The sequence below is a fragment of the Yarrowia lipolytica genome, chromosome 1D (genome assembly GCF_001761485.1).
Source record: "Yarrowia lipolytica chromosome 1D, complete sequence".
NCBI classification, from domain to species: Eukaryota; Fungi; Ascomycota; class Dipodascomycetes; order Dipodascales; genus Yarrowia; species Yarrowia lipolytica.
Genome location: NC_090773.1, coordinates 3,371,262 through 3,396,477, shown reverse-complemented (window position 1 = coordinate 3,396,477; position 25,216 = coordinate 3,371,262). Strand labels below are relative to the sequence as shown.

Sequence of the window (25,216 nt, the reverse complement as noted above, 5' to 3'; positions counted from 1 at the left end):
AACAAAAAAAAGAAAAAGACAGATGAAAACAAAAGAAGAAAAAAAACGGATAAAAAACAAACAGAGCTGATATATTGATATGACCACAAAAACAAGAGAAAATGTCATAATTTCGAATTACGAGCATTTTTAGCGAGACTATGAAAAAAACAGTCAAATCAGTGGTAGTGTACAAGTAGACAATGTCTCATTCTGTTCACTTCCGTACACCCATATTTTGACTCCCATCTCAGTTGCACTTGTCATGCACCCCTCCCCACAGTCGAATTTCTTTCCCCTCTCTCTCGGGAGTGTGGAGATGCCTGGGAGTAGGGAAGAGACTGATTTGGAACCCAGTGTTGTGTGTGAGGGATTCTACAGGTATATATATAGTGGCTGAGTGGTCCTCAATTCAACACCAGCTCTCAGCTACTCTCACAACAACACTTTTCCAAACTACTACCAACTACCATCTCTTCACCATGACCACCATCCCCAAGACCCAGAAGGCTGTCATTTTCGAGACCTCCGGCGGTCCTCTCATGTACAAGGACGTGCCTGTGCCTGTTCCTGCCGACGACGAGATTCTCGTCAACGTCAAGTTTTCCGGAGTGTGCCACACTGACCTCCATGCCTGGAAGGGCGACTGGCCTCTTGACACCAAACTTCCTCTCATTGGCGGCCACGAGGGCGCCGGAGTTGTCGTGGCCAAGGGCAAGAACGTGACCACCTTCGAAATCGGCGACTACGCCGGTATCAAGTGGATTAACAAGGCCTGTTACACCTGTGAGTTCTGCCAGGTGTCTGCCGAGCCCAACTGTCCTAAAGCTACCATGTCGGGATACACCCACGACGGCTCGTTCCAGCAGTACGCCACTGCCAACGCTGTCCAGGCAGCCCATATCCCCAAGAACTGCGACCTCGCCCAGATTGCTCCCATTCTCTGCGCCGGCATCACCGTCTACAAGGCTCTTAAGACCGCTGGCCTCAAGGCTGGTGAGTGGGCCGCCGTTACCGGAGCTGGAGGAGGCCTCGGTTCTCTGGCCGTCCAGTACGCTAAGGCCATGGGCTACCGAGTGCTGGCCATTGACACCGGCGCCGACAAGGAGAAGATGTGCAAGGAGCTCGGCGCCGAGGTCTTCATCGACTTTGCTAAGTCCAAGGATCTGGTCAAGGACGTCCAGGATGCCACCAAGGGCGGACCCCACGCCGTTATCAACGTGTCTGTCTCCGAGTTTGCCGTCAACCAGTCCGTCGAGTACGTGCGAACTCTGGGCACCGTGGTTCTGGTCGGCCTGCCCGCTGGAGCTGTCTGCAAGTCGCCCATCTTCCAGCAAGTGGCTCGATCCATTCAGATCAAGGGTTCCTATGTTGGCAACCGAGCCGACTCGCAGGAGGCCATTGAATTCTTCGCCCGGGGCCTTGTCAAGTCTCCCATTATTATTGTGGGTCTTTCCCAGCTGGAGTCCGTCTACAAGCTGATGGAGGAGGGCAAGATTGCCGGCAGATACGTTCTGGACACTTACAAGTAAGATGAAAGTACAGTACCAGGATTGAAGGCCATGAGGACTACAGGTTCTCGAGTACCTAACTTGATGCTCTGTGTGATGATATTATGATAATGACTAAATAGTAAATGAAGGTGGCGAGAAAAAGAGACCAGTGTTTGTAGTTCACTTACAGGCTTAGCAAGGGTTCCAGTCTGGCGCGATACCTCCAGTTCACAGTCCGTGTTTCAAACTGTACATTCAGGATGACGTCTGTATCGAATAGTTGATTTCGGAGTGATATTATGGAGGATGAATGAGTGTAAAAATGTCCAGCAAAGTTGTATCAGCGTAACAAGACATGTTTCAAGTCTCACATCGACGATCTTAGTATACAGAATGTACATTCCGACTATCGTGATATTGCGCGAATGGTTGAAAAAGGACAGGAACTTCTTCGTTAGAATCCATATCCCTCTGCTGATTTCTTGCTATATTTCATTGTCCAAAAATTCTCCTTCATCCCCATGCTGGAGACAACTCACTACTCCTGATATTGTCACCCTCAGTGTAAAGTAAACCTCCAACTAAAGCCTGCAAAGGTCAACAATGAACTGAACTTTTGGTATTGATTTATTAAGTCCGCCCAGGAGTTGAAGTTGTACTATGAGCTGGTTATTTTCTTATATCCCAACTTTTCCTATGCTGACTGGTAAATATTTATATATAAATCAAACGATTAAGCCAGCATAATCAAGGACCCACAAAATTACAACTCCTTGCCATAGTAAACAACCAGGCTCCCTTCCATTGGTACCTATACTGTATATCCTCACGCGTTCTGATAAGGTTCCTGCACTCATGTGCTTCTAAAATATCGTGCCTACGACCACACAACTACTCCTATCAGTACAGTACCAATACAACACCAATTAATGTCGCGAAAAGACGCGTGGCCGACGGAGCAGATCGACGCTCTCTTTGCTGTGTTCGACAGCGTGGGTCCCAAGGAGCTGAACGAGAAGATGCGACCTGGGGCTCGGTTCGGAGACTTCATGGAACAGGCTTGTATGGGTGTGTTTGGCCAGGTGGAGCCCAGATTGATGACACGTGTGCGGAGCCGGGTAGCCCGAATCAAGCGTGATTTCCTAGATTATCTGATTCTGCTTCGAGAAAAAGAACGAGATCCTTCGGTGGCCGACGAGGAGTACTCCAAAAAGCTGGCTCTTCTGTACCAGCGCCTACCAAAGAGTCTTATTGGTCTGCAAGTGACGTTTGACCTAAAGGAGGATGCTGTGGACAGCGAGGAGGATGTGTTGAAACCGACAAGGAGCTCTACCCCACCGGTTACTAAGCCAAAGCCACTTTTTCGAGTCCCTGTCGACAAGACCAAGGTCAGAGACAACAAAATACCCGCTCACGACGATAGAGTTCCCCTGGACACTCTCACGACAAAATACAAGCTGGACGGGTACGGTGGAGGTGCCACCGTGGAAAAAATGTCTGAAAATGGTCCCACATCAACGGGCAGTGCTCCTGACAAATCAATTCAGATAGGAGAGGAGGATATTTTGTCTGGGCCGAAAAACCAGGTTTCTGCCGCGGAAGCTCTCCGGAGGGAGGAAGCTGAGGCTGCCAAAGTCCAGAGAGAACGAGAAGAGAGGCTCCGACTGCGCAGGGAGAGTTCCGAAGCACGGAGTTTGTTTGAGACAGAGGAACATGACCAGAATTCCGATACCAAGACGTCTGAAAAATCTGAAAAGTCTGAGACGCCGGTCTCGAAGTCAGAGTCGAGAAGCCTTTTGCGCAAAAAGAGGCGACTCGTAGTTACTGAGGCCAAGTCAAAAAATCTTGAGATGGCATTGTCTGATGAGTATGAAGACCCGATCTTCGCGCTCGCGGAAAAGAAAACGCAACTAAAGGAGACTGCCTCAGAAACACCAGCTTCACCACCGGTAGGTAGTAGGAACGTGGGCGTGGAGCTGGAACAGACAAGATCCCAATCGAAAGATCAACCCGATTCCACCTCAAAGACGATGGACCGACAATACAGACCTCCTAAAGTGCACCGATCCGATTCAGACTCTGATAGCGATATCGGGTCGCGTGCAGAGCTCTTCTCTCTTCCTACCAGCACTCCCAAGGCCGCCAAACGCCACAGCTTTGTCCAGGAGCGCCCCAGTCCCACCAAACGCAACTCTTCGCGCTTGCAGCGAAGCAGCGTTCGTTTGGACGATGAGGTTGACGATGATCCCATTTCAAGAAGCGACCGCAGGTCGAGAAGTGTGCAGGTGTCCGACCTGGAACCTGGTCAAGGAGACTTGGTTGAACTGCAACACCCTGTGACAGGTAGGGTATCTGTTGATGCAGACCAAATGTATCAACTGGCTCTCCCAGGTGGAACTTCTACTACAGTTCCAACTGAAGCACCTAAAAGAAAGCGTGGAAGACCTAGAAAAGATGTCTATACCATGGACGATGATGCCCTTTTCCCACCTTCTGTAGGTTCTTCCAGAACCTCTGCTACCGACTCCAGACCTGCCAAGAAGAAAACTCAAGTCTCCATGTCTAGTGCAAATGAAAGACGCAGCTCCATTATGACGTCTACGCCGCACCCAGACACATCCATGTCGTCAAACTACCTGCCTCAGTACCTGGAAAGTATGCAGCAGTTTCTTAGGTCTGTGGAACGGCTATACATTCTAGCTGATGGAGATACTGCCATGCGACGAGCTCTTGCTCAGCTGGTGCAAGCAACCACCGAGAAGATTGAGAGGTCAGTTGATGATGGAAAGTTACCATAGACCACAGCATGGAGGTGCTAAAGTACAAGTACGAGTACTGTACTGTACTGTACGTATTATGACTGGGAGATACTTTCTTCACAGGCAGGCGAAACATACAGTATGTGCTGTACAGTATGTACATTCGCACTAAGAAATCGTACTGTACCATTCCAGCAACAAAATCGTGAGTACTGTACGATACCACATTCAGCCTACCAATTGCATCAACTAATTTATTCCCAACAATAATATCGTTCGATCTTATCGACTATCTAATCTTACAGTGCAGACATCTGCATGTCGGTGCAGTATAGGGGATGTACATAATCCTACTCTAAGCAAAACAGAATGGGGCTCACCACTAGAGAGTGGAGATGATGTGGGACACACTGTCCACCTACCACGCTCTGCAAATGCTTTTCACCGCGCGCAAATCGATACCCTCCTGTCACGTGACTCGCGAGTCTCCCGCGGGGTCTTTTGATCCGGTTAACGGCTCCGCGCCGACGCCCGAGAAAGCTCTGGCTGACAGAGTCCAGCAACACGTTCCACATATTAGTACGCGTACTGCAACGTATGTGTCGTCTAGTACCAACACGGTGAATGGATATGTGTCAGTTGGCACCAACACGGTCTCTGAGCACGTGTCAATAGGCACCAACACAGACACCGAAGCAGACCCAGAGTCAGATACCACCGCAGAACATGTATCATCAACGATGCACAGCTCTATGAGAACAAGCCCTTCTCACTTTTCAATCAGCCCCAACGAACACGCTATCATCTGCGACAAACTCAGCACATTGAGCAACCACATTCTGGGATTTAAAGAGACACGCGAGCGAGTAGATACAATCAGAGACCTACATCAGGCTCTCAACCAGGCCAAAACGCTCAATCTGTTGCTGCGGCAACGGCTAAAGGAAATCAGACACGAGTGCAACCTGCTGATGAACACCAACTCACACCTTCCTCCTGTGGACCCGTTGTACCGGGCGGTGTGGATGGCGGGTGTTTTTCCCCAGGACAAGTTTGTGTTGTTCTACAGGCAGAATTCACAGCGGATCCAGCTCCTGTACATTCAGTATTTGTACAAGTTTGGCGGCAGCGAGTCGGATGTTTGCCACTCGTATGGCTTTCAATTGTTTTTGAGGGAATATCTGGGCTGTGCCACGACCACCAGAGGTCCAGTGGTTAGGTCCAAGAGCAGCTCTTCTAGAAGCAGTTCGGCGAGTTCAAGGCTGGGAAGCAGATCTGGCAGTAGAAGTGGGTCAAGATCTCGAACCCAGTCCAGTAGAGACTCAAAGCTATGGTCTCTTGAAGAGTGAAGAGTAGAAATAAGTTATTAAATGGAGGGGCTGATACACTTTTGTGGGAATCACTGGAGTCTTACAGAACCAAAAGTATCTCTTGTGATGCTCTTACTATGTTTGGTGAACTACTTAGCTTGAATTGACCACACATGAATGAGTGAAGAGCCAATCAACAACATCAGGATACTATCGAATTATCTACAATTATTATCCCATTGTCTTTGTTGGTATTCATCGTATTTGGAGTTTTTACTCCACTGACAGAATTACAATCCGTGTACTTGAAATTTTACTTGATTTTTGTTCAGACCGCAACAAAGTATCTTCGAACCAGTACTCCTACTGCAGGGCTTAAAATATCATTTTTATTGATATTTCTGGCAACAAAAGACTTGTCTCGACAAAACAAATCCAATCATGCTCTCAGATTCCACATCGGATTAATATTGCCCGACATATCTGTCAACTACATTAGTTGGTGATACTTGTTTTTAGTTAGAAAAATGGGGGATGTTCCCGGAGGTTCAAGCTCGATTGATCACGTCCAGATACTACAATCAAGTCGAAGGCCCTCATTCCTTTTATAATAATCATTGTCATTGTATTCATGTATCATAATGTCATAAATGCTCTTCAGTACATACACACCTGCGGCGGTACGTACTGTAGTAGATGTGCCTTATCATTAGGCCCGAATAACGTCCATCTGTTAACCCGTTTTCAGCTCAGGGGGCGATTCGACTTTTCTTTTGAGAGACCTCGAAAAAGTTGGACATACAGAAGAAAGTAGCTTGTCACAGTGATGCCGTGATGCGAGAGACGAGGCGAGGGTTATTCATAAGGATGTATGGCCAGGATAATACCAAATCATAACAACAACAACATCTGTTGATGCCCTTTCATGACACCCATTTCCCTGATGTTGTCCGTTCGTGACTTGGAGTCAGTCTCTCCTCAATTCTAGGGCGTCACTTGCGAAATCTGCCCAAACGCTCCTCCTCATCCTTCACCAACGCATAAGCAGGCAAAAACTCGGCACAAGTTCCCTTTTTCAACAACTTGGGATTCGGGACAGTCGAGTCTGTGCCACCCAAAGATGTATATCCCTTATCATACAGACAGCAATAGGCCGAATCTGTTCCTCTCAAAAAGTCCCAGATATTCACATACTTCCATTCCAGCACTGGATGGACTCTCATAAAGTCTGGCCATCCCGAATCAGTCGGATCAAACGGCTTGAGCTGTTGTCCATACGGATCCGATCTTCTAATGCCAACAATAATGGCCTTGACGGTAGGGTTTTCGCTCAAAAAGTGCTCGAACGCAGCCTTCATTGGCTCAGACAGCCGGATCTGCTGCAGTCCGTATTCCTGGCATGAATTGTCCACAAATGTGTCCACTTCTTCAAACGCCTTTTCTGAAGCCACGTAGACGGATTTGAAGGCGCCCAGGTTGTTGAGAACAGCCGGATCTTCCCCAAAACGGCGCCAGAGAGCGGCTAAAAGTAGAATGACCATCACTTGACAGTCTTTTCCGCCGTTGTAAGAGAGCGATATCTGGTTGAGACTGTGTTAGCTTGAGGATTAGGAACGTGACAATGTGCATGATCCAGGGGGGACCGGGGAGGTTGAGAAAGTGATAGACATTTAACGGACCTGGAGATTTTGTTGAAGCTTGCGGATCCTAAATCCGTTCAACCTCCACACACTTATCTCCATACCGAGATAATATGACAGATCGATATAGAACCTCCTAGAACGAACCCAAGTTGGCTGAGATCCAGTTGAAATCCGACTTGACACTTTCCACACACTCAAATAACAACCCAAAGCCACTTAGAAACCGCTAATATCTTCCAAATAGTGTTGGATCTCCCTCCCCCTCGCCTCAAATCACTCACTCATATCTTTCTAGGGCTTCGTGCAAAACCCTCAGCGACTCTCTCACGTGATCTTGGGTCGCCTTGCGGAGCGCGCCGCCGTTAGAAGCCAGAAACGAGTCCACAACCCCGGAGAACTTGTGGCACGTCTGTGAAAACATGTGGTTGTACAGAGAGTGAAATTTGGTCTTGGGTCCAACAATCATGTCGAGGGTTAGGGTTTGGAGGTCATGTGATTCTTTCACGTACGAGCCGCCGTTGGGAGTTAGTCGGAGTCAAGTGAAAAAACATGATGCGGCTTGTTTAAATGAGGGGCAAGCAGGAAGATGCGTGATCGCGGGGTAATAGCCGGTCACGTGACAGAAGGGTGAGTGGGAGGAGGATTATGGGTAGTCACGTGACCGAATTGTAGGAAGTGGAAGATGATGTGGGTAACATTTGCGATGAGGCAAGAAGTATTATGTTCAGTGTGGTTGCCAAAAAAAGTTGGAATTTACTTGGCGAATAGTTATTACAAAATCCCGCTGGGGGTCTTAAATCAGGATTATGGAGATTCGAGAAATTTGAAACACATACCAATGACTTAATACACGCTTTAATATACCAAAAAGACACAAATATCAACAACTTGTCTCTATAAGTATCGAGCTGGGGCAAGATTATCATTTTTACTGAAGTACAGATACTTAGAGTAACTTGGGAGCCTACGAACCTTAACTGCACTCTTAGGACCTTGGAGTAGACAGTCCAAGAATGAGACTAAGATACGATACTGCTACGATACTCAGCCAGATTTGTGCCTTATTCCCATCGCTTCGGACCCCAGAGTCAGTTTCGTCACGTGACTCGACGCTTACTTTTCTTTTCGGGTCATGTGACGCGATACTTTTTCACCCCCGTCCGGTGAAGGTTACATCTAATTTTCGGGCCGCCCGACATTTGCTTCTCACACAGGTCACGTGCCCGCAACTGGGCAATACCCCACATAGATGTACTGCAGCAGCAGTCATCAATCTGATGGGTGTGGAAATCGAACCGATGGCCCCTCAATTGATTGTGCAAGAGATGCCGCCTCTTTGGACCTAGTGCTAGTCGCCAACTCTAAGCGTTTCAGCTGGGGTAATAACTACCGCGCATCTGCACAATGGAGTCTGCTATATATAAGACGGCGGATCGACCCCAGATCACCGAACCACACTCAGAACCACGCACAGTCGCTCAAAATGCTTCGTATCAATCGCGTTCGACAGTTCTCACACATCAGAAGCTTCTCCAGCACGTCACGTGCCCTGAACTCCGGCTCGTCGCTTCCTCTGGCTGGGGTCAGAGTGGTGGACATGTCTCGGGTTCTGGCCGGACCCTACTGCACACAATTGCTGGCTGATCTGGGAGCAGACGTGATCAAAATCGAACACCCGACTCGTGGCGATGACACTCGAGCCTGGGGTCCGCCGTTTGCGCCATACACAAAGACGGATGACTCTCTTGGAGTCAGTAGGGATATGGTGGAGGTTGCAGGCACAGCACCTGGCGAGTCGGCTTACTTTCTTTGCGTGAACCGAAACAAAAAGTCCGTCGGCCTGTCCTTCCAGTCGGACGAGGGCAAGGCTGCTCTCAAACGTCTTATTGCTTCTGCTGACGTGTTTGTCGAAAACTACGTTCCTGGCACTCTCAAACGGTATGGACTCAGTTACGATGATCTCAAGGATGCTAACCCCAAGCTCATCTACACATCCATCACAGGATACGGCCAGACTGGACCTTACTCGCACCGACCCGGCTACGATGTCATGGTTGAAGCGGAAATGGGACTCATGCATATCACCGGAGAACCGGATGGAGCTCCCTCCAAGGTCGGAGTAGCCGTGACTGATCTCACCACCGGCCTCTACGCATCTAACTCCGTGCTGGCAGCTCTCATTAAGCGAGGCGTTTCCGGCAAGGGCACGCATATCGATGCCTCTCTAGCCGACTGTCAGGTGGCTTCTCTTGCCAACATCGCCTCTCAGGTGCTCATCAGTGGCAAGCCTGACTCGGGCCGACAGGGAACTGCGCATCCGTCCATTTGCCCCTACCAGGCCTTTGATACCGCCGATGGAAGCATTATGATCGGAGGAGGCAACGACAATCTGTTCAAGTTGGCCTGTGACGCTCTGGGCAAGCCTGAGTGGAAAACTGACCCCCGGTTCTTGTCCAACGCCCTTAGAGTCAAGAACAGAGACATTCTGGTGCCTGCCATTCACGAGGTGACCAAGACCAAAAAGACCAACGACTGGGTTGAAATCTTCAAGGTCTTCAACTTCCCATTTGCCGCTATCAACGACATTCAGACCACGCTGAGCAACGAGCACGTTGTGGCACGAGACATGATCCAGACTGTGGATCACCCCGTTTGTGGTCCCATGAAACTCGTCGGTGTCCCCGTCAAGTTTTCTGACAAGACGTCGCAGCCCAACATTCGAATGCCCCCGCCTCTGCTTGGTCAGCACACCTTTGAGGTCTTCCGAGAGGTCGGGTACTCTGATGCCGAGATCAACAAGCTCGTCCAGGACGGCGTTATTCGGGGCCGAAGTGACTCGGTTTAGTGTATGTATAAAAAATAATGATTCTATGATTTACGAAATACGAAAATTTTGTGGCATTTTTCTGGCCCCGAGTTTGTTCCGGAGGGGATCTGCTTCGGTGAAAGTGCAAGTATCACTGCGATATTCTTGTTTGTGTCACTTGTTTCGAGTATGCGTGCCCATGGAATTCGATTGGTAAGTCTTCCACATCCACACTTCTTTCATTCAGGTTGATATAACCAATTTTCTGCCAATCAAGTATCCCCACATTTGGTGAGTTGGTATTAAAGTTTAGTTACCCCAGATTCTGACACTTTGACGTTGCATCTGAACTGACTAGTAAGGGTCCAATCAGAAATCGAAACATATTGAAGTGATGTTGGAGTGATTTCAAACTTACTAGTTTTGTCCGTTTTTCCCTAGGATCAGTATTAGCATCAATTTTTGTTCCATTCACAAATCCCCTTGAAACAAATTATGCAGGTTAAATGCATGTTATGCATAACATGCATACGACGAACCCCAACCTTCGACTCATATCTCTCACCATACTATCCCCACATTCCACCATGGCCGTCACCAACCGAAAAAAAAACGCCCCCGTTAAAAGCGATACGACTGAGAGTGAAAAAGACACCCCCGTGTCGGGCATCACCGAAAGCGCGGCCGACACCGCCACCGTTAGGGAGTTCACCAAGATGGCGCTGTATGCCTTCCTGATTTCCGCCATCAAGGCCGTCATCAAGTTTGCGTACCCCAGCAACGAAGTCTACAACTGGCAGATCAACATGGCAATCACGTGGGCCATTCTTATGGCTGCACAGACGCTGCTGTATCTCTCGAACCTGTTTAGCAAGCAGAAGAAGAGCTCTGGACTGGTGGGAGGTCTGGCTTGTGTGGGAGCCGGTCTGGGCTACCATGCTATTTCTCAGAGGTAACCGGTGAAGATTCAGCCAGTCGTGTTGCCCCTAATGAGCTCATAAAATGAATGTTGTCATTATTCCTGTTGATTCATCAGGCTTGGAGTAGATGGATCGATCTGGTGTGTAGATAAAGGTGGACGTAGATCAAAGTAAATGTAGATCAAGGTAGCTTTGGGGGACCGATAGGCGTCTCTGTAATTAGGCTGAGGTTGAAGCAGAAGAGTGAAGGGTGAAGGGTGAAGAGCGAAGAGTAGATGGGGTAACGGCTAGTCTAGGACGCGCATTGCCAACGTGGTTCAGCCACACGTCAGCCGTGCGATAGACGCTACTTCCGCTAGAGTAGACTAAGACTAGTGACTACCAGTGGAATACTGACGTCCTCGGAGACCTAGGGGAATTATCAAGACCTGAGACACCAACAATGGGACTTGGGCTATATACAGCTAACTGGCTAGAGTAAAGACCAAATGGATCTACTAGTAAGTCACCGTAGACAGAGCCATAAAACGACTCACTATGAGTGGTTTCGCCAGATGAAACCATTTTAACGGCATCTCTATGCAGATACAGCTGACCATGTGACTTCAGATATCAATACATTTACTCGTGTGACCCTAGCTGTTGTACTATTCCACCGGCCAGATTTCCTCAGATGGTCTTAGTGAACCCCGTAATCATGTGGTGATAATAGGAAAAATGAACTGGAAGAAGCACCAGAATAGCTGCTGATGCATCATCTAGTTACACAGACGGAACTGTCACGTGCCATCGGTACTGATCATGATCTGGTCCGAACAGACGTCAACTAAATGTTCAAGTAGTAGACATACTGCCAGATATCAACTCAAGTTCAGTGCAGAATATGGTTATGTTAACTGCAAGAACTGTATGAGACTAGAGAAAGACGTGACATATCTCGGTGATGTGGCAGAAACCTGAAAAGGTCGTTGTTTAGGGACAGACATTGAACAAGTGTTTCTGAAGTTAATAGAAGACACCAAATTGGGAAATTCACCTGAGAAGCTAGAAAGCAATACTTCAGATTCTCGATAGCAACACTCCTCAAGCAACTTCAACGTGATTCCAACAAATTTCACAACACATCATGGCAGTACATCGCTAATCATGGTGCATTTCACAAAATATCCATGAACAGATTAAAATCTAGAACCGGATGTCTGAACCGTTGCCGCACTGGCCTGAACGGATGGCCATAAGTAGACAAAATAGGCGGAGCGAGATACCGGTAGCATAGGCTGGAGGTCATAGACAAACAGTCGCAGGCAACGGTCACAGACAACGGTCACATTCAGACATCAGGAATCCCTTGGTGGTTACCCGGAACCACCCGTGACCATATGTAGACACCCGGACTACGTCTATGCGTCTCACCATATCTCCTCTGATCTGACTACTGCTGCTCCATCACCTCCAATGAACTCTTGAGCCACAAAATCAACCGCTCCTTGTCATTGTATTTCCCCTTCAACCTCTCTCTCTCGGCCACAGCTCTATCAGCCTCTGCAGTAGCATGCAGGAGATCTCCCTGTAAGGCCCCCGTCTCGGCCTTCTTGTCCGCCAACTCCTGATTCAGTTGTGGCACCAGTTCTTCCTCGACCTGAGTCACCATCTCTTTACTGGTCTGCAATTCCGCTTTACTCTGTTCAAGTTGAATTTCCAACTCCTGTAAAGATTGACCCATCATTTCTGCCAGGTGGGGTGGGAGATTATGGCTTTCATCCTGGAGAGCTGACACCTGTTTCTGCACATCCGCCAACTCACTCTGGAGCTTCTTTTTTTTCTCCTTCTGTTCCTCCAAGGCTCCGTCTTTGGCTACCACCTCCTGAGCCAACTCCTCCACTTCCTTGCTAATCTCTTCCACCTTGCGCTTCTCTACCCGAAGCTGCTCCTTTCCGGTGGCTGACTCAGCAGTTACGGCATCAATATCAGCCTGTTCCAGCACCCTGTCATTCGTCGTCAACGACCGAATGAACTTTTCCTTGTTTTCCTGCTCTAAAAACGCAAACTTGACGTTCTTGAACTGCTCACGTGACTGCTGCAGTTCGGCCGCGTAGTCAGCCACCTCGGGAAGTGGGTTCTTGCGGTAAATCCGCTTGTATTTGTCGATAGATAGAGACATTGACGGAGTAGAGGTGTGCTTGAGTGTGCCCAACAAACTCATGCACGATACCGTTGCCGTGGATACGCCCCAAATCTTAAATACTACACCCGTGAACGCGTCGCGATATTGTATATCTGGGAGCTCATAAAACGGCCAGTGTATTTCGGAAAGCAACAAAATCCCTGTGATTTAAATAATCACGTGAAATAACTTGTCTTTATCACTTTTGTTGTACTGTACTGTAACTTGGTAGCTTTCTTCTATATGTACAAGTTCCGCTATCTGGATTTTTTCACTCAACTGCAACGTTCAAGTATGTACTGCTACTGTGCTTATAGATTCTCTCTCAGAGATTACATGAACAAATTAATTCGTAACAATAGGATATATAAACTCCCTAAATATACAAAACTGGCTCTATCCTTTTTTCATGTCTCTTTAATATGGCCTCAAAGAGCTCTGTCATGGTGACTCCATACTCCAGGCCAGGGAGGCCGTGGGTTCGATCCAGCCCACTCCCGAGCCACCCTGGAAACAAACCACACTAACAATTGTTCTTCTCGTGTCAGCTTTACCCACGCTGAGCTTTCAACAAGTGGGTAATACGCTCATCAAAGTAATACGCTCATTACAAGATATATTTTCGGGTCATATTGCACACAATTGAGAATCGAACCGACCGACGTTTATATATTCCAACTGCAACACTGTATATGTTTTTTTATAAAATAAAACATGAGTCAAATCAAAAGTCCCAACCAAAAAATATATATTCTAAAACGCGGAATCAACGCTATTCAACAACTCAAGAAAAAACTCATAAAAGAGCCACATTCCTATTTGAAGAGGCCGGAATATGCGTCAGGAGACGTATATGGCGTCGTAGAATTGCCTCATCAGCTTCGTTTCCCTACACAGGACCGTGGGGGGTCACCAGGGGACATAACTATGCGTCAACGGTGTACACACAAAATGAGGGGTGGTATGGAGGGGTACTTGTACATCCACACGATTATAATTGCTGTCAAAGGCGAGAGCGGACGGGGTATGTCACGTGAAAGAAGGTGGTAACGTGAAATGAGACGGCCACCAGAAGAAAGGTGGTCACGCGACGCCTCTACCCCCCTCTTCTGGTGCTTTTGCATCACCATTCTCTTACTAATCGTGCAGTGCACCCCTTGGTGTAGTATGCACGCATTTTGGTGGTGCAGTTTGGTGCAGGTTGTAGCACACGTGAAACTTTAATGGACCGAGCCGAGGCCAATCAGAAAGGGGATTATTCCCGTGGTAAAGTGGTTTATGGCAGAGCGAAAAGTTGGAGTGAAATTTTCCGGTGATTTATACAGCTTCAGGGGGAGTTTTTTCGGTATCTCTGAGGTTTCTCCTTTCTCCAAACGTGGTCAAAGTCCTGTGGAAGTTGTTGACAACAGTTGCAGTAAGAAGTCAAAACCGTTATAATAATACCGTTGAGCATGATCCAACCTGTATTCATCAAAATGACGACTTTGGGGGAACCAAACATGGTGTCTAAGCTGGTTGGACGGACGAAACCGGCTGGAGATTCGCAGAAGACTGTCAGAATCGACGAGAAAGTGGAAATCAAGGAGTTCCAAGCACATAAACCCGAGATCATCGACAACACAACAGAAATCCCTGCTCCGGTGCCCATGTCTATTGCTGAACGGAGTATTGCCGACGCAGCTCGTCCTCCGTTGCACGCGTCGCCATGGCGCGTTTTTCTGACGCTATTTGCGGAAAAGGGCGGTCTGGACAAGACCATCAAGCTGATCCAGTACACAGGACGTCTTCTGCTTTGGGCGGCCAAACAGGGGTGGTTCACACGACACAAACAGATGATGCTTTTATGGAAACTGGCCGAGATGGAGTCGCGCCTGAATGGTATGGTTTCCAACTTTTCGCAGTTCCGAAAAATCATCAAATTAGGCGAGTGGTTGGGTCCTGTGGAGGATTTGGTCACAACCAAGAACCCCTTGACTTCATTGGCGTTCCAATCGGAGCTCATGGAGGTCATAAACACTATCGGTGACGACATTTACTGTCTCAGCAAAATTGGAGTGGTCAAGGGCAAGAGACTCGGCCGAAACGGAGAGCTCATGGCCAACTGGGGATGGTACGGAGCCATTTTCATTAATATCAAGGTCGGCATAGAAACTTATCAGCTGGCGGCTAAGTCTGGCGACGAGGCGGCTATTTGGGATGCCAAATTGACGCTGTTCAAACTCGCTAACGACTTTATCTTCTGCACCATCGACTGTCTGGAGCCGGAGGGTCTGAGTAACATTTACCAGACAGTAACTGGACTGGCAAGTGGCTCTGTGGGCTTCTATAAGCTGTGGAGAAAGATTAGCAAAAAGCTGGACAAGGAGTTGGAGGAGAAGGAGCGATGCAAGACCTGCTAGACTTCGCAATCAGACAGCCCTATACCAAAACTACAATTTGAGGAGTCACAGAAACCGCTACTATGACGCTACAAGGTCTCATATTCCGTCTTTTACATAAGAAGCCGAATATTCGAACATCAATTAGAACCGTCTGAATACCCAACACCGTTTTTCTTCCGGATACAGGTCTTTTTCCATTGATATCGTGTCCCGTCTGCTACAGACATTGTCTATAGACATATTTATAATAGAAAGTTAACCAACGAAACAAAGAGATGAGAGGTGCAAAGTAGGAGATGACAGCGGTGTAGAGCATGACCCCAGAATTGAGATCCAAGTTTCAGTGTTTTAGTGTCGTTCTAGTAGCGACTTGTAGAAGAATGTCTGCATATAGATTAGTGAGTAGATATATGCTCTCAGAATTTGCTACAAATATGACAGCTCTATGGGGAGTTTTGGAGAATGTCAAGTACGCTTTCAGAACCTGATTCAAATTTCATCAACCACCCTGGTGTCTCTTTAGCACAATCTAGAGACATGCAATGTTCCTATCATGTGAAGTCAATAAACTGTACAACTTGTCTTATCAAATGTTTTTCTATACAAATACTTCTATCGAGTTTATCTAATCAGAAAAGCACTTCTGGTTCTAGTCTGAGAAAATATGGAAAGAATCGAATGAGCGTTATTCAAGTTTCTGAAGACTCTGTACCTCCCCCCAGTGGGATGATCGTGAATAGCAGAGGTGAAACTTGCGTGGGTGTACACAGATGGATACAAGAGTATATAACAGATGTTCAAGAATAGTCTGCTTGGGGATGACATTTCCAAATTGTTTGGCGACTTATGAGCTCCATTTTCATGCCTTCCCATTCCCCTCCACCACTAAGACTTCAGATATCGACCCCGGGGATTTTGTCAACTATTACTTCACCTATTCTTTCACTAATCACGATTACTTATCAGTCCACGTGAAAGTTTCTCTGACAGCTCCACTACTCAACAAAAACTTCAACTAAATGGTCTCAGAATGCGGCTATATAACAAATGACGTCACAAGACTCACACACCCCACCGCATAAAACAGGGTTTACCTCCACTCAGCCTCCTTCGGGGAGTGGTTCGGCCGAAAGGAGAAATAGAGTTGATATTTTTTATTGCCCTCAGCGACGTCACGTGACTGTATGAAGAAGTGTTCTGGAGGTTTTTTGGGCGCGTATCAAATGTGCAATTGTGAGCAAGTGTTTTTTTCGGCTGTTTCTGCGTGTGTCTGATTTTCCCCGGTGTTTCTTTTTTTTCTTCTTCTTTTTCCTCTCTATTTTTTCCTATTTTTTATTGCTTTCAGATTTATTTATCTTCCTATTTTTTGTTGCTTTCAGATTTTCCCATTTTCCCATTTTCCCATTTTTTTCTAGACTTTCAGAATTGACTTGATTTTCGTTTGGCGGTTTTTAGATCGTCATTTTCGCCTTGCTTTTACCGGACCAGACAAAAAAGTAGTTTACAAATACTAATAAATCCCATAAAAACCCCATAAAAAATCCAAGACGCTCTCCTGACCCCTAGCCCCGCCTTGTGCCGGTTTTCCATCACCTTTCCCGCCTTGCCTCGGCTACACGCCCCGTTATCTCATTTAACCCCAGACGCTCAATTTTCGGCGTCTGTTTCGCTTGTTCAGCCCCCCAACAAAAAAAAACCCGTGCATGCCAGCTGCAGTGCGAGGTAACCGGGTGTGTGGAGAAGTGTTAGGGGTTACGGAGTAAGCAGCAGCGGCTAGACAACGTCTGGGTGACCGCCGTCCAGGCAGCGACAGATTAAGAGTTGACCACGGCGGAATGATGTGACTACGTGACTCATCCATTATGTGGATACGCCCACTGTGCGCCCCTCTTTCCCACACCGGCTCATCGCCTCGGTTGCCACTAGTCTCGTGCCAAGGTTCCGAGCTAAAATGCGTCTGTGCAAATCAAAAAGATAGCATTAGAGTCCGGACGTGGAGAGGTGCAAGTGACACCGACAGACTGATTTGTGTGCAAACACGCCCGACCAGACGCAGACACAGACACAGACGCAGACGCGACACATCCAGGCATCGTCACATTCTTCCTCGTGGCACTTTGCTCCATTGCTTCAGACTCAGCAAGTTACACAGACGGACACTACACCGACACAAACGTCTCACTCCGGAACAGCACCGAGACAGTGAACGACTCTCAGACCCAGACACAGCCACAGACACGGATACAGACACAGAAGAACGACACAGACCCTGAGAATCGGGCCATCTAGCATACACAGACACGACAGTGAGTATTACCCAACCGCTAACGGCGGTGTGATGGGGTGGGAAGATGGGTGGCATCCTGAGACAAGGTCGCTGCGATAAGATATCGGGATGGTGGGTGAGCTAGTTGGGGGGAGGTGAGCTAGAGCTAGTTGGCATGGTATGGAAGCAGTTGGAGTGCAACGGATACTAGAGAGCAGGCACAGCTGGAAAGGAGCAGACTATGACTGGCTTGGCCGAAGTTGATGTCTGTTCCAGACATTGAACGTATGGTGTGATTGTGATGTTTAGTTTACAATGGTGCTGTGCTCTGGTCTGTATGCATCTGAGGATCTGCGATACCACTGCTCACCGCGACGTCACTGGTATCTCCAGTTTCACCTGCTGTCGTCAGCTCTGGGCCATGGCTACGGCCTTCGTCAACCTCCTAAAGCTCTCGTACAGTAGGATTATGCCCTTGAACGGTTACGACTGTCACAGGCTTGTCATGCTTCAACATGTTGTTGTCCCCTGGCTACGCTGTTCTGCCCGACAGTCTTACCCAGAGCCACAGTTGCCAGCTATTACTTCCTTTGCTGTCAGCGGCACGATCTACTGTTCCACTTCTAATGCAACGGGAGTCAGGTACACAGTGTGACACTTTCTGTTGTCACCTCACAGCGAATGCCATTCCACACCCTATTCTACAGAATCACGGGGATCTAGGTCTGCAGACAACATCTCGGCCACCCAGAGCGCGTCGACTCCAATACTAACGTAGATGCAACAAGCAACACAGGAACTGAAGGATATCACAGCTCGGTCCAGGGACTCTCCCCGCACCTCTGCCCTCAAATTCCTCCACGCCGGTGACATTCAGATCAACGTGGAGGGCGCCTTCATTGTTAATAAGGATCAGAATGGCCGAGAAACGCCCCCCGACACACGAGACATTGTTCTTCCACACCACACGGCCCATGTGTCACACATTGCCATTGATATTGGCGGCTCACTGGCCAAAATCGTCTACTTCAGTCACGACGAGCCTAACGGCGACACTCTAGAGGACGTGGGTGGTCGTCTCAACTTTACAGTGTTTGAGACGGACAAGATAGATGACATGATTGACTTTCTCAAGGGCCTCATGTCTCGTCTTCAAGACAATCATCGACGCAGCTCCCGGTCCAACGAGCGACTCACCCCCGACGGCTCGTCGATCCGGTCATCATCCCATGACTCCACCATTGCTGCGAGTCCCACAAAGCCCCAACAGTCCAACATGCGCATCATGGCGACCGGAGGGGGCGCATACAAGTTCTACGAGCGGTTGCGCAACGAGCTGGGCGCCGATATCTCTCGTGAGGACGAGATGGAGTGTCTGATTGCTGGGCTGGATTTCTTCATCACGGAAATCCCGGAGGAGGTCTTTTGCTACTCGGAAACGAACCCAATGGTGTTTGCCGAGCCCCGCCAGCCGTCCATCTACCCGTATCTATTGGTGAACATTGGTTCCGGCGTTAGCATGATCAAAGTTCTTGGTCCGCAACAGTTTGTGCGTATCGGTGGCTCCTCTCTTGGAGGAGGCACTCTGTGGGGCCTGTTGTCGCTTCTTACCGACGCTACGTCTTACGACGAGATGCTTGCCAAGGCTGCCGAAGGAGACAATTCGAATGTGGACATGCTTGTGGGTGATATTTATGGCCAGGACTACACAAAGATTGGCCTGAAGGCGACAACTATTGCCAGTAGTTTTGGACGAGTGTTCAAGGAGATTCAGAGGGACCGTGAAAGTGGAGAAGGTGATGGAGGCGACGGCAAGAGTGGGGGTGACGTCGACGCCAAGAGCGAAGCTTCGGCATCGTCCACCGATTCTGCATCTTCTCACGCGCCCAAGTCCTCTCGGGACTTGTTCAAGAGTGAGGATATCTCTCGGTCGCTTCTCTACGCTATTTCCAACAACATTGGCCAGATTGCATTTCTGCAAGCGCAGATCCACAATCTCCAGCACATTTACTTTGGCGGATCGTACATCCGGGGCCACCTGCAAACCATGCATACTCTGAGTTACGCCATCAACTTTTGGAGTCAGGGAAGTAAACAAGCTTACTTTTTGCGACACGAGGGGTACCTGGGTGCTGTGGGTGCGTTCATTAAGAAGCAACCCAGCGGCTGGGGACGACGGAACTCGGCTGGGGAGTTGGAGCGTTTCATGCAGTAGTTTTCTAAGCTCAGCGAAGGATGCTACTGTAACCGTGTGAAGAAGAAGAGATGGAATATCTTGCCGAAGTGGAAGCGGTGCAGCGTATTAAGGCGAGGTGAGGGACCAGGTGGTAGACGTGCAGTCGGCGCGGCGATATAGATGCTGCCGATGCTGCTATTACTTTGTGCACAGAGCACATGCATAATATCATGATTTTACGAAACTTGGCAATAGGAACTAGTCGATAGGAAGTAGATGGGGTACTACTTTTAGTATGTTCTGTAGTGTACACTATAGTACATAGTGTTCTACAAGTACTACAAGTAGAATTGAGGGTTCAAAGTTTTATGAGTCACGAACGAAGTTATAGATATCAATAATACTGATATTGATTTAGAAACACAGCAAAAGATGGAGAATGGTGGTTCGAATGGTATAAAATTTTCTGTTTTTTTTTTCTCTTAATACTGCTGTGATTTGGATTGACAGAGGATTCCAGTGGTCAATGGGTAAACGAGGAATATACCCCAGACCAGATTGATATTGATGTGTATTTGTGTGGAAATGGGTAGCGAGAATGGTATTACTATGGGAGTATAATAATGGTAAGTCATATAAAGGTATCTTGTAATGACAGTTTTCATTTTGCAATTTTCATTTTGCAGTTTTCTTTTGGTTTTTCTTGGTCGTAACGAGATTGTGTTTATGAGCACTCAGTTACTCTTAAATGGTAGATATTGGATATTAGGGATATCAATGGAATTATCGATTGAATTTCACTTCATTAATATCTCATTATATGTTATATGTGATCTGGAACATTTGGAGGTCTGTCGGGAAGAGCATTTGAGAAAGTCAGAGAACTGAAGTTGAATAATTCTAGGTGAAGAAGTTAGTCGATTTATTTGGAAAAGTGGAACTATCCAATGGTTACTTTTGGTTCTTCAGTCCTTCTTGATCACCAACAAAAGTGATGTCATTAAAAGGTCCTGTCATTAAAGGTCATGTCATTAAAAGGTCATGTCATTAAAAAGTGAGGCCATTAATCTTGAGTAGTACTCAACATTGTTGAATTGTTGGACTCGAGCGACATTATTGAGGATTATAGAGATTCATGTACCATGTTATAAAAAAAAGAGAGAAGAGAAAGCAGTCCAGAATATGTCCGAGAAGAGCTGATTTACTTGATAGGCAAGTTGGGTTCATTTTACAGTAATACGTAAATATTGGAAATTAACTGTGTATTTGTTATACTACAATAATTACTTTAGCGTAGTTGTTGCAATATTGTCTCTCCCATTTACCTGGAGATGTTTTTAGCTTTATTGACCGAGAATTAACACTCCGTAAACTGTCCAATAATGGGTCAATATTGAAAAAAATTGCAGAATCCTTTTTCTTGAAGTCTTTTGGTTCTAATGATAGCAATATATTGGGAAAATGTTTGTTTTAGTCCAATTGTGTATCGTTTCAGCTTGACTGGATATCATTGCAGACTTGACTGCGTCCAAACGGGCTGATGACTCGCCATCGCGGTAAATCGATTATAGCGAAACCAATGATGATTGCGGATTCTTCGTTTCCTTTCAAAATAAACACCATTTAAAAAATACAGTATGTACAGTACTTCTAGAAGATTGCCCGAAGTGAGCCGTGATCTACTCAAAGTTGGAGTGTCTGGGGAATCCCATTAATCCATGGCCTGAGACTTTGATTTGGTACTGGAGAGTCCTTCAGATGCCGTCTTCTCTAACTGGTATAAGGTCTGACAATTTGCGCGTGAATCGCATGACTAGGACTGACTGTTACCTCGATCTCAGTTTTCATTAAATCATCAACTAAACTTGTATAATAGCAAGCAAAAAAGCTTCATGTTGAACCTCCCAGATAGTGGTATCTATAATTGACATATATTTGAGGGAACCGGAGCATATTGGAGGCTCGCAGAAATACAAATGATTCTACTTCTTCCTCTTCTAGCTATTTCAGCAAACGGCGATGGGCTGATGTTACAGGTGTTGTATAGTAGCAGAGTTACTACTTGACTCCAATATTTACATCCTCTCATCTCCAGGCAGTACCGGCTGGACTTCATGCACCGGGTTATCAATTAGACCTTGTCCTTGTCCATCGAACCACTTGCACCGGTTGACCGGCTAAACCCTCTTGTACCCTCACTCCTGTTTCTCTGCTCGCTCCTCGTACTGAAGATCCTTCTTCATCCATGTGTACCACAGGAAACAGGGAATCACGGTAGCAGCGTGCCACAGCGAATGAGCGTCGATGAAAAATTTCCATGGTGGGAAATCAAACAGTTCCAGGCCCATAGCAGCCGAAATGGTGACACAGAGTCCAAATGGCATGAGCGACCACCATTGGTGTGTCTTTGCAAACTGGGTGAACGAGTAAACACTCCACATGATGAGCTGGAGGGCTCCTACCACTACGTTAGCCGTCATGTTGTATCCGTAGTCGAATTTGATGAAGGAAAGATACGAAACGTGAGCCAGGAAGAGCGTGACACAGACTGAGGCGAGAACGAGACGGGTGGTTTCTCTGGAGTCTCGATCGAGTCGGAAGATTCTGACAGTGGCAAAAAAGAAACCGTAGAGCACAGACAGACCGGCCGAGAAGTAGTCGAGCTTCTCGGTCACGGGGAAATCGCGGGTATGGAACACGGCGCTCCAGATCCATGAGTTCATTCCCACCAGCGCAAATCCAATGTAGTAGGGGATTAGCGGGTTGGGTTTTCGCTGATTGAGGTGCTTGAGCATCAGCCAACCTCGGTAATGAGGCACAAAGTTGGCCAAAGAAAAGACCACCGACGCCAACTCCTGGATTCCGAAAAACCGAAAAAACGGCCATTTCCCGTGGAATTGAACGATTTCCTGGCCCTGGTTGAGCCGAGCAAACGTGATGATCTGCTGACACCGATAATCGCATTCCTGAGGGCAGTCCCACAGCAGAAGCCGGTGCATCAGCGGCGGCACGTATTTTTGTGTCTGACACGTGTGTCGAATGCAATTGGTGACGCAGTTGCGGAAGTCGGGCGATCTGTCGCCAACAGAGGCAAGTACGAGAGTTGTCAGAAGAACTAGGATGACGTAGAACCTCATCTTGCGCAGTTGCGGTGTCGTGTGCTAAGATATGGTGATGTGTCGTGATGAGATGCAGGTAGAAGTGATGCGTGCATTTGGTATGTGGAGTCACGTGACTAAACTGATCTCGTCGGAGAGTCGGTATTAGTTGTTTTTTTTTTTATATGCGACCTAGTACTTGTGTAGATGGGTGAATGTCTGATTTCAAGCAGAAGTTTTTTCTTGGCTTCTATATTTTATTTGGCGATTTTAACCTGTCTTGTCTATGGTACTACATACTTGCACCAGAATTGAACTCACGACTGATATTTGTATGATTTGCTGTATTTTATTTTCTTTCAAAAAATAATAATAATCATATACCGTATATATATTTACAAGAACCTGGAATATTGGAATAAATTAAATAGGTATATAGATGTAATGGACCATTAACATAAAAAAAAAAAAAGGAACGAAGATGATAGGGTATTGTACATACTGGGGACATTGCTGATCACCGAATATTTACAATAAATTGTGTGTTACGTTTTATGCATTACATTATGAAATGCGAAAAAAAAAAAACATGAAAAAAACATAACACACAGATATTACATTATGGCTATTAAAGATCATAAGTATTATCGATTAGATATGGTTAATCAAACGACTTACAACTCACTTCTATGGATACCACGTTCCGATAGTGGCACACACCAACAATGGCAACTTGAATGAATCTTGCTATACTGTGGCTCATCTTGTTATTCTTGTTCTTTTTTACGATTGCTCTTTTGTCACTGTGTGGTTGAACCCAGGGGCGACTCTGGATCCACCACTACAGAAGACACTTCAGGAACACCGTCATTGTTTGAGCGTTGAGTCCCCTTGTTAATAAGGTCATAAACGTCTTCCTTTTATTTCCCAACCGTCTCCTCTCTGTCGCCTCGTACTTATGTTCGATACTCCTCAGCTCTGTGCATCTCTTGAGCCATGAGACCGAATGAACTCGAGAAGGAGACTTTATGTCTTTATGTGAAGAACCAGACCAACATTGTTAGGTCCAACTCCTGGTTGGCAGGGCTTTTGTTGTCGTTTCTGCACTCAGTGAATACAGCTCTGGTATCGATAAAAATCCAAGCCTCGCACCAGGCCATTGGAGGAGTCCATGTTGGACATGATGGCGGAGAAATCTCACGTCTGCCGAACCAACTGAGATTAGTTGCATTGCTTCAGTGCTGGGTACTGGTGGTAGACGCAATATCTGACAGACAGTAAAGGCGTAGTATCACAATCATCCTTCCTAGAGAATCTCGATTGAGATTGCTCAAGGATTGGAATTTCGGCAACCCTGTCGGTCCCCCAAGTGTCGAGTCTCCAAGTATCAAGTCTCCAAGTGTCAAGTCTCCAAGTGTCAAGTATCCAAGTGTCAAGTCTCCAAACGTCAAGTTTTCTAGTATGAACTATCCAAATGTCAACTATTCTCGGAACTTGTCATGTAGGTAAATCTCAAGACTACTTATCGGGGTTCTGAGTAAGCGCCATCGCTAGGGCCCACCAACGCCCCAGTCGTCTTTCTTCCGGGCAACATCTTGGAGAATGCCTTTTTGTAGAGCTGCACTCAGCTTCGACGTTGTCCTACTCCGAAACACGGCGGTTTTGTGGCACATGGAGTTGTGTAGGGAGGTTCAATCTCCCGTTTGCCGTCTAGACAAGATTGATGATGACGTCCTGGCTGTGTCTGTCAACAACAGCGACTCGTGGAAAACGATTGTGAATTACATTGACAAGCGGTTCGAAAACTGCCTGGACGGGTGAACTGAACGTCCATCAACGACACGCGGATCCACGCCTGCTCCTCTTCATCCAGCCCACGGGCTACTCGCTCAAGCCCCTGGACATCACCGTCAAGAAGAAGCTGCACAAGAAGGTGAACCTGATCCCCGTGATTGCCAAGTCGGAAACGCTGACAAACGAGGAAATAAAGAACTTCAAACGGAAGATTCTAGCCTATATCCTGCACCAGGAGATTGACATCTTTGCCCCTCCGCAGCATGAGAACATCGACACCGAGCCCGTCACCGAGACTCACGAGATCATGTCCAAGGTGCCTTTGCAGATGTGGTAACAAGCGCCATGAGCCATCTCAGTTACTTCTTTGTGAATCTTCGGATCAGTTCCAACTGCCGCTAGAATATCTGCATCGCCTGATGGATGA

At 47.2% G+C, this 25,216-nt stretch overlaps 12 protein-coding genes and 1 pseudogene across 12 annotated transcripts; 9 read left to right on the top strand and 4 right to left on the bottom strand.

The window, feature by feature from the left end:
- Positions 1-461: 461 nt before the first annotated feature.
- YALI1_D33961g (uncharacterized protein) lies at positions 462-1,511 on the top strand (the record flags this gene model as incomplete). Its single annotated transcript, XM_503282.1, has 1 exon — positions 462-1,511. The coding sequence occupies one exon, from the start codon at positions 462-464 to the stop codon at positions 1,509-1,511; it is 1,050 nt and encodes a 349-aa protein (XP_503282.1).
- An 890-nt stretch (positions 1,512-2,401) lies between these two features.
- On the top strand, positions 2,402-4,270 carry YALI1_D33941g (uncharacterized protein; the record flags this gene model as incomplete). The annotated part of the gene is made up of 1 exon (XM_503281.2): positions 2,402-4,270. The coding sequence occupies one exon, from the start codon at positions 2,402-2,404 to the stop codon at positions 4,268-4,270; it is 1,869 nt and encodes a 622-aa protein (XP_503281.2).
- A 356-nt stretch (positions 4,271-4,626) lies between these two features.
- YALI1_D33919g (uncharacterized protein) lies at positions 4,627-5,580 on the top strand (the record flags this gene model as incomplete). Its single annotated transcript, XM_068282869.1, has 1 exon — positions 4,627-5,580. One exon carries the CDS (start codon positions 4,627-4,629, stop codon positions 5,578-5,580), a length of 954 nt encoding a protein of 317 aa, XP_068138970.1.
- Positions 5,581-6,172: 592 nt separating this feature from the next.
- YALI1_D33901g (uncharacterized protein) lies at positions 6,173-6,425 on the top strand (the record flags this gene model as incomplete). Its single annotated transcript, XM_068282868.1, has 2 exons — positions 6,173-6,351; positions 6,395-6,425. The coding sequence occupies 2 exons, from the start codon at positions 6,173-6,175 to the stop codon at positions 6,423-6,425; spliced, it is 210 nt and encodes a 69-aa protein (XP_068138969.1).
- A 108-nt stretch (positions 6,426-6,533) lies between these two features.
- On the bottom strand, positions 6,534-7,605 carry YALI1_D33889g (uncharacterized protein; the record flags this gene model as incomplete). The annotated part of the gene is made up of 2 exons (XM_503279.3): positions 6,534-7,131; positions 7,466-7,605. The coding sequence occupies 2 exons, from the start codon at positions 7,603-7,605 to the stop codon at positions 6,534-6,536; spliced, it is 738 nt and encodes a 245-aa protein (XP_503279.1).
- A 1,062-nt stretch (positions 7,606-8,667) lies between these two features.
- On the top strand, positions 8,668-10,029 carry YALI1_D33879g (uncharacterized protein; the record flags this gene model as incomplete). Its single annotated transcript, XM_503278.3, has 1 exon — positions 8,668-10,029. One exon carries the CDS (start codon positions 8,668-8,670, stop codon positions 10,027-10,029), a length of 1,362 nt encoding a protein of 453 aa, XP_503278.1.
- Positions 10,030-11,711: 1,682 nt separating this feature from the next.
- YALI1_D33843g (uncharacterized protein) lies at positions 11,712-12,295 on the top strand (the record flags this gene model as incomplete). The annotated part of the gene is made up of 3 exons (XM_068282867.1): positions 11,712-11,855; positions 11,963-12,116; positions 12,201-12,295. The coding sequence occupies 3 exons, from the start codon at positions 11,712-11,714 to the stop codon at positions 12,293-12,295; spliced, it is 393 nt and encodes a 130-aa protein (XP_068138968.1).
- A 47-nt stretch (positions 12,296-12,342) lies between these two features.
- On the bottom strand, positions 12,343-13,071 carry YALI1_D33835g (uncharacterized protein; the record flags this gene model as incomplete). The annotated part of the gene is made up of 1 exon (XM_503277.2): positions 12,343-13,071. One exon carries the CDS (start codon positions 13,069-13,071, stop codon positions 12,343-12,345), a length of 729 nt encoding a protein of 242 aa, XP_503277.1.
- A 1,478-nt stretch (positions 13,072-14,549) lies between these two features.
- YALI1_D33820g (uncharacterized protein) lies at positions 14,550-15,473 on the top strand (the record flags this gene model as incomplete). Its single annotated transcript, XM_503276.2, has 1 exon — positions 14,550-15,473. The coding sequence occupies one exon, from the start codon at positions 14,550-14,552 to the stop codon at positions 15,471-15,473; it is 924 nt and encodes a 307-aa protein (XP_503276.2).
- A 3,026-nt stretch (positions 15,474-18,499) lies between these two features.
- YALI1_D33780g (uncharacterized protein) lies at positions 18,500-19,936 on the top strand (the record flags this gene model as incomplete). Its single annotated transcript, XM_503275.2, has 1 exon — positions 18,500-19,936. One exon carries the CDS (start codon positions 18,500-18,502, stop codon positions 19,934-19,936), a length of 1,437 nt encoding a protein of 478 aa, XP_503275.1.
- Positions 19,937-19,946: 10 nt separating this feature from the next.
- Positions 19,947-20,220, bottom strand: YALI1_D33763g (uncharacterized protein; the record flags this gene model as incomplete). Its single annotated transcript, XM_068282866.1, has 2 exons — positions 19,947-20,155; positions 20,211-20,220. 2 exons carry the CDS (start codon positions 20,218-20,220, stop codon positions 19,947-19,949), a joined length of 219 nt encoding a protein of 72 aa, XP_068138967.1.
- Positions 20,221-22,092: 1,872 nt separating this feature from the next.
- Positions 22,093-23,034, bottom strand: YALI1_D33735g (uncharacterized protein; the record flags this gene model as incomplete). The annotated part of the gene is made up of 1 exon (XM_503274.3): positions 22,093-23,034. One exon carries the CDS (start codon positions 23,032-23,034, stop codon positions 22,093-22,095), a length of 942 nt encoding a protein of 313 aa, XP_503274.1.
- A 1,798-nt stretch (positions 23,035-24,832) lies between these two features.
- Positions 24,833-25,126, top strand: YALI1_D33717g (Misc non-coding; annotated as a pseudogene).
- Positions 25,127-25,216: the final 90 nt, after the last annotated feature.